This window comes from Bos indicus x Bos taurus, chromosome 17 (assembly GCF_003369695.1).
Source record: "Bos indicus x Bos taurus breed Angus x Brahman F1 hybrid chromosome 17, Bos_hybrid_MaternalHap_v2.0, whole genome shotgun sequence".
In the NCBI taxonomy this organism is placed as follows: Eukaryota; Metazoa; Chordata; class Mammalia; order Artiodactyla; family Bovidae; genus Bos; species Bos indicus x Bos taurus.
In genome coordinates, this window is record NC_040092.1 from 2,602,374 (window position 1) to 2,614,498 (window position 12,125).

At 47.5% G+C, this 12,125-nt stretch overlaps 2 protein-coding genes across 9 annotated transcripts in view; one reads left to right on the top strand and one right to left on the bottom strand.

Moving 5' to 3' along the window:
* DEPDC5 (DEP domain containing 5) overlaps positions 1-1,687 on the bottom strand; it is a 72,951-nt gene extending 71,264 nt beyond the window's left edge. For all 6 annotated transcript variants that reach the window (XM_027566227.1, XM_027566225.1, XM_027566223.1 and 3 more), the window contains exons 1-2: positions 1,480-1,687; positions 688-805 (exon numbers count right to left, since the gene is read on the bottom strand). In XM_027566227.1, the coding sequence (XP_027422028.1) occupies positions 688-745 (58 nt within the window). In that variant the 5' untranslated portion in view covers positions 746-805; positions 1,480-1,687. The remainder of the gene's footprint in view (positions 1-687; positions 806-1,479) is intronic.
* Positions 1,688-5,487: 3,800 nt separating this feature from the next.
* Positions 5,488-12,125, top strand: part of PRR14L (proline rich 14 like) — a 40,688-nt gene continuing 34,050 nt past the window's right edge. The window contains exon 1 of one of the 3 annotated variants that reach the window (XM_027566229.1): positions 5,488-5,644. The gene's annotated coding sequence lies outside the window, so the exon portion shown is untranslated. Of the gene's footprint in view, positions 5,645-5,715; positions 6,120-12,125 lie in introns of those variants that run through there. The other 2 variants (XM_027566232.1, XM_027566230.1) reach the window with 2 other exon arrangements.

Here is a 12,125-nt window from a genome sequence, read left to right on the forward strand (position 1 = left end):
CAGCAGTAGCAGAGGCTTGCCCAAGGTCACAGGGAAATTAAGAGGCAGAGCTGATACCCAGATTCAGGTTTAATGGAGGGCAACATGCTGTGTCCTGCCCCAACTCATGGTGCTTCAGAGCCAGGCAAAGGTTCCTGCTTTGATCATACCTGTCTTATGCACACCTACTACCTCTCTTCCATTGAACATAAGTTTCTCTTATCTGCCGAACCAGTGCAGACTGGAATTTTATAGAACATACACAGTAAATATGTAATAAAAAACACAAACAAATCAACAAGGACCTAGCACACCGAACTATATTCAACACCATGTAATAACCTGCAATGGAGAAAAATACATGAAAAAAATATATATATGAATTACTTTGCTATACATCTTAAATACAACACTGTAAATCAACCACACATCAATTAAAAATAAAACAAAAACAAACAAATGAAGAGTAGTAAGCTGGAAATACTCACAACATCCCTGAAAATGCAGAATGCAAATGCTTCTAGAAGGGGCTTGTGCTCTCTGGTCCTGCTACCCTTTCAATACTTCAGTATCACACCTGCTGCCTCACTCAGTTAAGCTACCTGCTGAGCCTCCATTGTCTCCTGAGTCAGAGTGTAAACTTCAAGGCACAGGATATATCAGAACCTCAGCCAACTTGCACAACCCCAAAGACCAATCAATACTGACCACTGCCCCCGAAGCCCTTCTTGTGGATGACGAGTTTGTAGACCTTTGTTGTTCTCATCTTGCACTGTTGTTTCCTTCAGCTGTTCCAAGTTTGGGGGAGAGAAGTCATCTTGCCTCCCTGCCAGTGAAATACAAACAAAAAAGGCTGGAATGTCAGAGTTTTCTTTGCAACTGCTCTTTGATTTTAGGGCAGTGAAAATACTGCTCTTGCTCAGCTGAGAGGTGGCACCAATCCTTGGATGAAATCACTCCTCCAAATACCAAGAGGGATGGAAAACAAAACAGAACCAACCAATCTGGGAACGAAAAGGAATTCAAGTCAGGGTCTACTCCAGCCTCCTAGACATGCTATCACACCCTGAAGGAAAAATTTGGAGTAAACGAGGCACCATTACCTTGCCTCTGTATAAATCAACAACACTCAAACATTAAAGAGACCTTAAAAGAGGTTTGGTACACTCATTTTGTAGATGAAGAAAGTGAGGGCCAGCGCAAGGGACATGCCCGAGGTCTCTGAGACAGAGAATTCCTACTGTTCCCGTTCGGCCACCGATGTCTTGGGCGAGGAGAGAGGAAAGATCGCTCCCCAAACCTCCATCTGCACAAACTCTCCGCGGTTCCTACCCGTACCAGCACCCCTCATGTCAGAACTGATGTCACTGAGGCTCAGAGACGGACAGAGACTTGTCTAAGGTCACACAGCAGGTTGGGGGTGGGGCCAGGATTCGACCCGGGGCCCTGGCCCTCTCCTCCTGATCCCCAACTCCGGCCCCGGCGGACAGGTCCACTCACCCGCAGCTCCGGAGCCCCTTCCTGCTTGAGGCCGGGGTTCCGACGGCCGGACCCTGGCCGGATCCCCGCGCCGCCTCCGGACGTCCCTCCTACGCCCCCAGAGTCCGCGAGGATCCCGTGCCGGATCTCCAGGCGCCGGCCGGCCCGCCCCGGCCACAGAGCGCTCACCTGAGAACCCGCGCCGCTCCGGTGGCTCCGCCCCGGGGCACCGCCCCCTTCCCGCCCACCCGCGCCAGGCCGCTCTGGCCGGGCCTCCGCCTCGTCTCGGTGTCCGCGCTACTTCCCCATCCGGGGCTCGCGTCGGGGGCGGGGCCTCAAGTGCGGCCTATTGGCCGGGATGCCAGACGGCGTTTCCCGCTTCGTAAGAGCCATCGACCGGGGCAGGAAATCCTTTTCCTCCTAGACGTTCCGAAATAGACTCAAGCCCAAGAATTGACTTCCGACCTAGTGATTTCCCCAACAGGACAAACTCGGACGAGCGTCCCAGGATCTATAAAGGATGTTACGGACCTTCGCGGGGCCTCCTAGGGCAACAGAGAGGCACAAAATAGAGTTTCTGGGGGAACTTTTGTAAAATGTAAAGGGCTGAGCATGTGCGACTTAGTGCGATGGTCCCTGCTGGGAAGTATCCACTTTGGGGGAGCTTTTCAAATTCTTCCAAACCCCAAGTGGTGTTCAGTGCCTCTGTTTATTGCTAATAGCTACCATGGTTTATCACAGACATTCTTATGTAATCGTCACATTCCTTTATGGAGGCAGATACTATTTCATTTCACAGACAACTGGAACAGGCCGAGGACAGAAAAATCCTCGGGAGGTAAGCGAGTACGGATCCTGACCCAATGCAGTCCAACCTGGCTCCAAGGCTGAGCGTTTAACCAGCATCCTCATGTCCCACCCAAGGGCCTAAGGCTCTATTGTGTTGGGACACCTTTCTCTTCTCAAGGGAAATAGCGCTGTGTGGGCAGTGCCTGAAGCTGGCTAAGGGCTCCAGGCAAGTTTCCAGTTCCATCTACTAGACCTATGAAAGTGAAAGTTAGTCACTGTGGGTTGCCATTCCCTATTCCAGGGGATCTTCCCAACCCAGGGATCGAATCCGGGTCTCCGGCATTGCAGGCAGATTCTTTACTGATTTTGACTGAGCTACAAGGGAAGGCAATTGACTATAATTTTTGGAAATTTTCTGAATGTTGAAAGGAAAAAAGCACCGCATATCACAAAGGAACTGGGGGTGGGGGTGGGTGAAGGGTTCAGAAGTTAAATAATTTTTAAATAATTGTAATTTTTAATTGTAAAGAAAAGCATGTAATCAAGCACACTGCAACAGTTGCAAAACTTTTCAAGGATAAAATGTTAAATGTTAGACTTGTTTATGTTGCCATTTCAGGTGGCACCACCCCCCCCCCCCCCCCCCCCCCCCCCGCCCCCGGATCTCTCAGACTGTTTTTGTTTCTTTGTTTTTTAGTAGCTAGTGAGAAGTCCTTCCGTCCGGAACAGAATTAAGGGGACTCTATGTCCCTGACCCTTAGGGGAATTTGATTCTTTCTCCTGAGCAATGTCTATAATTGGTGTCATATCTTAGAAATACAAATATTTCACTTTTTAATTTGGCAAAAATTCATAAAAACCAAAAAAACGACGACAACAACAACAAAAAACCTTGTCAAGGTTTGAGACTTTGCCCAGTCTAAAGCTGGGCAAAGCTAGGGAAGGCTGGAGCAGGTAGCTGAAATACTGGGGAGTCAATAGCCTTGGTTCTACAACCACCTGTGGGATTGCCTGCTTTTAGCTGTGTACCTTTGCACAAGATAATTCTCTCTGCTCAAATTTCTCCCTTGACAGATGGGAATTAAAAGTATGTGTTATTCTTCCTTCACGAGATGTTTGAGGGCCAGATGAAGTGAAGGACATGTTACATTAGGTCTTTGAAATTAAAAGAACTTAAAATGCCACGTCAGTTCAGTTCAGTCGCTCAGTCGTGTCTGACTCTTTGCGACCCCATGAATCGTAGCACGCCAGGCCTCCCTATCCATCACCAACTCCCGGAGTTTACCCAAACTCATGTCCATTGAGTCGGTGATGCCATCAACCATCTCATCCTCTGTTGTCCCCTTCTCCTCCTGCCCCAACCTCTCCCAGCATCAGGGTCTTTTCCAATGAGTCAACTCTTCGCATGAGGTGGCCAAAGTATTGGAGTTTCAGCTTCAGCATCAGTCCTTCCAATGAACACCCAGGACTGATCTCCTTTAGGATGGACTGGTTGGATGTCCTTGCAGTCCAAGGGACTCTCAAGAGTCTTCTCCAACACCACAGTTCAAAAGCACCAATTCCTCAGCGCTCAGCTTTCTTCATAGTCCAACTCTGACATCCATACATGACCACTGGAAAAACCATAGCCTTGACTAGATGGACCTATATTGGCAAAGTAATGTCTCTGTTTATTAATATGCTATCTAGGTTGGTCATAACTTTCCTTCCAAGGAGAAAGCGTCTTTTAATTTCATTGCTGCAATCACCATCTGCAGTGATTCCAAAAGCATGGAATTTATCAGGAAATTGGCTCTCATTGACTTTTAAGGGGTTGAATGATGATACTTCTTTGAGGTCCTTTTGTGCTTACTACAGAGCTAGGAGCAAGACTAGGACTAGGGTGAGGTGGGTGAGGCTACTGAGTTGTTCAGTCATAATTCCGGTTTGACTCTTTTTGACCCCATGGATTGCAGCACACCAGCCTTCCCTGTCCTTCCCTATATCCCAGAGTTTGCTCAAATTCATGTCCATTGAATCGGTGATCCTATTAACCACTTGCCTTATTTAGGGCACAAAATGCTAAGGGGGTGCCAAAAAACTCAGTGAGATAAATGATAATGTGATTGTTTTGAAAGGAAGCGTTACTACAAAAAAATCCATGTTGAACAAAATATTACATTTTAAAAATAAAGATGAGAATAATAATGGTGCAGTGCCTGTCATCTTAGAACCTGAGGCAGAAGACAAACCAATAACACTGCGTTTCTCAGATCCTTGTCTGTAGGCATGCAGTGGCCTGAGGAAGAACCTGAGGTCTTGCATACTCCTGTAAAAACGTGTTGAAATGTCTTAAAGTGAGTTTCTAGTTATTTAATCCCAACAACATCTGTAGTAGCCTATATGTGAAGTGCATGCATACATGGACGATGGATAGACTCACTGGATGTAAACAATAGTGTTGGCATTTGGGTTTCTGTATCTCCAGCCCTAACTAAAGCTGGGAAAACCACTATCTCAGATAAAACAGTCCATATGTTGACTGGTTCAAAGATACCTTGATCAAAGAAGAGAAAATTAAAATCTCTCACAAAACTGTTAAACTTTAGCTCTCTAATCAGCCAAAAAATAACAGACTTCTGTTTAAACACAAGACTGTGTGATTTGGAGCAAGTTGATTGCATTCTCTAGACCTCAATTCCCTCTTAAAAGAACATTCTTTTCCTTCCTTCAAATATCTGCTTAGTGTTTGCTTGCGCGGGCACTGCTTTAGGCGGTGAACAAAGAATGATGAACAAAACAGACAAGGGTGGGAGAGAGAGATGATAAAAGGAGTCGATAAATAGATGATGGCAATTTCAGCTAGTGTTAAAGCTATGAAGAGATGAAAACAAAATTCCAGAAAGGAGAGGGAGCAGGGGAGTGACATGATCTAAAATACTGATTCCAGGTATAAAAAGATATCTTGGGCTGCCAGGGTAGAAGCCGAGAGATCCCAAGAGCTGCAAACATTAGGGCCACAAAAGAGGACTGGACCAGCGTTGGTAGCAGTGCAATCAGACACTGGGCCTGAGGCTCAACAGCGGAATCAAAAGGTGTGTTCCCCTTTAAGAGTCCTGGAGGCGGGGACGGGGCAGAGGCCGCCGGAGCTGGCCGAGGGCGGGAGTCCCTACAGGGAAGAGCCGCCTCAAGGGTGCGCGCGCGCAGTGCGGGGGCGGGACTTGGGCGAGTCCGCATGGCAGGCTCGGGCCCCGGATGAGGAAGTGCAGGGCGACCATAGAGACGAAGAGGCTGTGGTGGCCGGAGCGCCCCCGGGCTCTCTCGGCTCGGCTGGCTCAGGTAGATTCGGCGGCTACGGGGTTGCGGCAGCAGAGGCCGGGCTGGCGGGGCGAGCGCGGGCCGCGGAGCAGGCCTCAGGGTAAGAGGCTGGGGGCGGGAACGCTTGGGGCGTAGCCGCCCCGTCCCACTCAAGCCCTAGCGGACCCTCAGCCGGATGGTGCAGGCTGAGGGAGAGCCCGGGTCCCCCGCCCTCTTGGAGCGCCGACGGGAACGCAGGCTGCGCTGCGGGCGCCGAGAGACCAGGGGAGAGGGAGGAGCCCAGGCCCCGCGTCGCGAGGGCAAAACAGCTTCTCGGTGTCATGGCCCCGGCGGGGGAAAGCGACTCCTCGTCGACCTCAGTACGGCGGGGGACCCCCCAACTCCTCTCCTCGGGAAGGCGACGCCCGTTGTCGTGGGCGAACGCGCGACTCCGGCTGCATCGCGCTTGTCAGCGGAGGGAGACCCGCTCCCGGAGTGCGAGGGGGCGATTCTGAACTTATTTTCAGGAGGGATAAGACTTGTCTGGATTTGGTCAGCGCCCCTCAGGTGGAGAGAAAGATTCAAGTTGCCTAAAAGTGAGCGAGATCTTCCTTTCCTGTAAAAGCTAGAGTTATCTTCCCTCATAGTTTTCGCCTGTATCCCGGTATATGGGGAGGAAGACCTAGAATTTACTTAGCGGCGTTAGTCGGCCTTTTCCCCCTCCCCCAGCCGTGTCCACCGAGGGAGCCTTGCTTCTCTGCCCCCGAGTTTTCTGGTGTGCCTTGAGCTCTTTACCTTTGCACCATGAAGAGCGTAGTGTTTGGGAGTGTGAGGGATGCAAGCTCGTGTGTCCCACTTTCCATCTTTATGACCTTGACTCACAGCTTCACCTTTAGTCAGTTAGCCCATCTCTTAATTTCGGTCTTCTCTTCATGGAATTGTCCTCAAGACTACAGGAAATTTCGTGTAACTGTTTGGTACATAGTAACCTTTTGGTAGACTGTTGCTATTAGTTACTTAATTTGTTAGGAAAGAAAAGTAGTATCTTCCATAGAGAAACAGATTTTTCCATGCGTGCCTCTCCCCATCCCTCCCCACCGCCCCCCGCGTCCCTTCCTCACTAGAGAGGAGGCTTTTAACCCCCGGGGGGCAGAGAAAGAGGCGCTTTTACTCTTTTAGATCCTAAATTAACAAAGCTGTTAGCGTAATCTGGGGGAAAAGACTGTTTGGGCAAACAGGTCTGGAAGATCTGATAGGAGAAGCAGCCTTCCCTTTGTCCACAGAAGCTATCAGTCCTTCCCGACTGGTTAGAGCTGCCCTCTTCCACTCCCCGTACTTGCTCTTCTGATGAAAAAGCTTCCCTCTATCTGATCTGCACACCCCTCACCCCCAGAAAGGAGATTCCAACTTCTTTCTCTTGCTCTCCCAAGAAAAATATGATTCTAGACCTTTGAGATGAGTGCCCTTTCCTGCTGTATCTTTGGAGTGGCACAAATGGTTTCTCTTCTCCCCTCCCTTTGACAAAAGGATGAAAATCTCTTATGCAGAGTCTCTGTCAGTAGAAATTAGGAGCATTTTCAGTGTTTCACTCCCCACTCCCCACCCCCGTGGAGACAGAGGGATCCTTTTTCTGAGTGCTGATAACAGGAGGAACAGGGAAGCTGTGCCTGATGCGCTTGAGATTTCCTGTGCACTCTTTTCCCTTGTGGAAGAGCGAGGCCCTGTTCATTGTGTGGACTTCCCTGCCCCACTTTGAGCTTGTCTGGAGAGCTTGTTAAAAGATCCTTCTTCCTCTGTCCCTCAAGAAGAGGCCCCTTTTCCGAATTGCCTCAGAGATTGGCTACAGTGTTTGAATCTTTGGAAAAGAAAGGCCCTTTCTCAAGGTGAAAGGCCTGTGGGGAACTTCTGAGGTCCCGATCACTATTGTGAGTATTGTCCCCTGACACAAGTGTGGCAGCGCCCAGTGTTCTCACTGCTTCATTTCGTTAAGGGCAGCCCCTTTGCTTTTAGAATTAACGAGAAGGGAGACCTTCAGACTTGGGATTATTGGGGCACATGGCTTTCTGTTCTACTGTTTTCTTTGATTCTTTTTTTTCTTATTCTTCTTTTGCTTAGTGCTGTAAACTTTATACCCCCAGAACTTTTGTTTTGGGGAGTGTTTGAATGACTAAAAGTTGTCATTTGTCAGGTTTTTAAAATTACTATAATAAAACGTATTCTAATGAGGCTGAGAGCTGCAGTGTTAGTTAATCTTTCACTGGTAGTCTCCCCACCCTCCCCCTGGCTTTTGTCATCTGGTGGGATAGGAGTTAACACTTCCCAATTGCCTGAAGACACGCTAAAGAACAGCTTTCTACCCTTTTCGTATGTAAAGTGGTCTTAAATTACCTCCTTTGCCCTTGCGGTGGGGATTAGTCTGAATTCTGTACCACTTTTGTTGGCGTCTTTAGGTGCCCTGTGCCAAAACAAAGTGAAATAGAAAAGTTATTTAGAGTCTTGGGAATTTTATGGGTTAGCAGGACTCTCTGAGGTTATTTTGTTTGACTTGTCCATTTTACATGTGGAAAACAAGCCCAGGAAAGTTCAGTGGCACACACTCAAGGGCGTGCTGAGTGTGAGGGGCAGGATAGGGACCCTGGTCTCCCACCTTGGAGACCAAAACTAGACTACTTCCTAACCCTGACTCTGCCTTTGAAACACAAAGACTGGGAGATGATTGTTCTCAATTGAAAAATGATTTCTTCTGTTGGAATAATTGTGTTGCCTACTCCACCAAATGTTAGTCTCCACGGTAAAGATGACAAGCCAATAGCAGTAAGAAAGAGCTGTTTGTGAGTCTATGGGTTATTTTTCCCTTGTACTTCAAACTAGGTAATTATCTGATGTCTTCAATCCAGTAGGTTGGTTATAAGTCTGTAGTAAGCATTAAGCCATAAATCTCTGTCTACATTTTATAAGCACGTGCTATACTTACTTTATTTCAAGTATATTTAAAACTTTAATGTAAAAACGTTTATGGTTAAAGGAGAAAGCTAACATTTAAAAAATACTGATAAAAGTAAAGGGATAATACACTTACCAGTTGTTATTTATTGCTTCATATTTGGATCTTGAGATATAATATTTTTAAAAAGTTTAACATGTATTACACACTCATTGTTAAAAAAGGGGGGGGGGTATGTCATTAATAATCCTATCACTCATGGTTGCATTGTTAATATTTGGCTTATAGTTTTTAAAAGATTTTTCCTGTATGGATGTAGATACATACTTTACCAAAATAAAATAATCCTATTTTTTAATATGGGCTTTCCAGGAGGCACAGTGGTAAAGAATCTCCCTGCCAGTGCAGGAGATACAAGAGACACAGGTTCGATCCCTGTTTCAGGAAGATCCCCTGGAGGAGGGTATGGCAACCCACTCCAGTATTATTGCCTGGAAAATTCCCTGGACAGGGGAGCCTGGTGAGCTACAGTCCATGGGGCTGCAAAGAGTCAGACACGACTGACAACAGATAAACACACAATGTTTACCTAGTTTGATAAGACATCCCAGACAGCTTTCTATGGAGAGGTATATTTCTATACCGTCTTTTTTTTATTGCTCCACTGAATTCAGAAATTTGAAGGACTCAAATGGTAAAATTTTGTTTCTGCTGTCTTTGTGGCACAACCAAGTATCTTGATAGATGGAGAGTTTAGTGACATGCAGTGGTGAGCTAAGAATAATTGTAAACTGCTACTCTAGGCTTGCTTCTAAATACTACTTCACCTCTGAGGCTTCCCTGGTGGCTCAGACTGTAGAGTCTGCCTGCAGTGCAGGAGACCCAGGTTCTGTCCCTGGGTCGGGCAGATCCCCTGGAGAAGGCAATGGCAACCCACTCTGGTATTCTTGGCTGGAGAAGCCCATGGATGGAGGAGCCTGGCGGGCTACAGTCCAGTCCATGGGGTTGCAGAGAGAGACACAACTGAGCAGCTTCACTCACTCACTCAGCTTGGGGTTTCAGCTGAGGCGCTGAGCTGTTTGTGGTGACTCCACTACACACTGCTGAGAAACTTGAGGATGAGAAGGGCTGAAGAGAAAAAGGAGAGGATGTCTGTTTTGCTTGAATAGCCGATATGCATGGTTGTTTTACAGGTTGAAAAGTCTTAGAATTCTGTCTCTACCAAACACACGTATTGAGAGCCAGTAGCTTTGTGATATCTGGCTTTTGTATATTGGAAGTCACCTTTTAGTCACCAAGCTTTCAATTTTGTTTCGGTCCACTTCAGTTCACAGCATAGGTGGGGGCACAGGAAAAGTAATAGTAGTTTTTCCTGAGGAATATTTTGAGCCATTTTTGGGGGTGATCAGTGTTGCCCCTCTGTGATAAAGATCTGTTTAGTGTGTGTGTGCTTGTGCTTGTGCGTGATCCTGTGTTCAGAACAAAATCTTGAGTTAGGACCATGGGGATGGAACAGTGAGATGTGGTGGAGACGCAGCTGGCGTTGGGTGCGTGTGGATGAGTGCTGACTACACGGCGTGTGGACGGTCAGACAGTTACATCCGGGGATTCACGTCTGAGCTCTAGGGTAACGCGGTGCCATTACTGAGAGAGGCAGCAGGATCAGAAATAAGTGTGTAAGGTTACTGAGAACATCTTAACTCATCCTTGAATCTCACAGCTGTTTGCATGGACAACACTCGATTTTTCACTGGGTTGAGTGTGCTCTATTTTAGACATGTTAAGTTTGGGGGAGGGGGGCCTTCCCTGGTGGCTCAGTGGTAAAGAATCCAACTGCAAAGCAGGAGGGTAAGAAAGACATAGCACCCCACTCCAGTGTTCTTGCCAGGGAAATCCTATGGACAGAAGAGTCTGAGCAAAGTCCATGGGCTTGCAAAAGAGTTGGACACAAGTTAGCAACTAAACAACAAGTTTTGAGAGGGTGCCATCCTTGTGAATGAAACATAGATCACAACTTGAGAAAAGGTTGGGGCTATGGACAGGTTTCTTTTTTTAAAAAGTCAACTTTGTTAAGATATAATTCATATACCATACAATTCACAGTGTAAATTGTACAATTCAGTGGTGTTTGGCATAGTCAGAGTTGTGCCCCAAAGCAGCACTGTCCATCAGCAGCCACTCCGTTTGTCCACTTCTTCCAGAAGTTGTTGTTCAGTCCCTCAGTCATGTCCATCTCTTTACCACCCCATGGACTGCAGCCCGCCAGTGTCCTGTCCTCCACCATCTCCTGGATTTTGTTCAAATTCATGTCCAATGAGTTGGTGATGCCATCCAGCCATCTCATCCTGTCGTCCCCTTCTCCTGCCTTCAGTATTTTCCAACATCAGGGTGTTTTCCAGTGAGTCAGCTCTTCGTACCAGGTGGCCAAAGTATTAGAGCTTCGGCTTCAGTCCTTCATGAACATTCAGGGTCGATTTCTTTTAGGATTGACTGGTTTGATCTCCTTGCTGTCCAAGGGACTCTAAAGCCTTCTCCAGCATCACAGTTTGAAACCAATAATTCTTTGGTGCTCAGCCTTCTTTGTGGTCCAGCTCTCACATCCGTATGTGAGTACTGGAAAAACCATCGCTTCCAGAAGTAGGCGACCACTAATCCACTTTCCAGCTCTAGATTTGTCTGCTCTGGACATTTCATGGAAATGAGATCTTATAACAGTGGTCTTTCCTGATGGCTTCCTTTACCTGCATGATGTTTTCAAGATGCATCCGTGTTGTGTCACGAACCAGCACGTTGGGTCTTTTCATAGTCGAGTAATACTCCATTGTGGATGGACGACATTTTGTTGGCCATTCATCCATTGATAGACATTTTGAGTTGTTTCTGCTTTTTGGCCCCTGTGAACAGTGCTACAGTGAACATCCATGTACAAGTTTTTGTGCAGTCGTGTGGTTTTTGCACATGTTCCTCAGAGTGGAATCGTGGAGTCATGTGGTTCCTCTGTGCCTAAAGGGACGGTTTTGAGTCACCTTCTTGGCAGACAAGCTGCATGAAAAGGCAAGGGCGTGAAGAAAGTGAAGCCGGGGAAGGCGTGTCCAGGGCAGGGTTTGAAAAGCCCTGCACGATGGCGGCTGGCAAGACCCATGGAGCCTCTCCAGCCACAAGACCATCTCCTGCAGTGGGCTTTCCACTTCTGCGCTTGCTCTTGTGGTCTGTTTGTGATGTGACAGTCAGAAGCTGGATGGTGTCTGTTGAGGTGAAAGGGGAGCTGAACCAAATTAAAAAGGAGCACTGCCAGCCTTTTTTGGGAGGGGCCTCAATAGCAATTCCACTGTTATTCCCTTAACCCACACGTATCTACACACGTTGGCCTAAAATCCAGAGTACCCCTGGAGATATCCAGGAGCTCGCAGAGAAAGGGAGAATGAACTCCAAGAAGGAGGCCTTGTTGGCGCTCTCTGTGGAAGTCTGCGAGCCCTGCCGTGCTCCTGTGGTCAGCGGCCTCTCTCTCCTTGTTTCCTTTTTGGAGTTAAGTCTCTTCTTACATTACCTCAGCCTCGTGGATCAGCCGTCTGCTTTCCTATAATTTCTAGCATTTAAATTAGTGGTGTCACAGTGTGCCCTTTCGTTTTGAGTAGGGTTCCTTGAGAACACAGAGGTG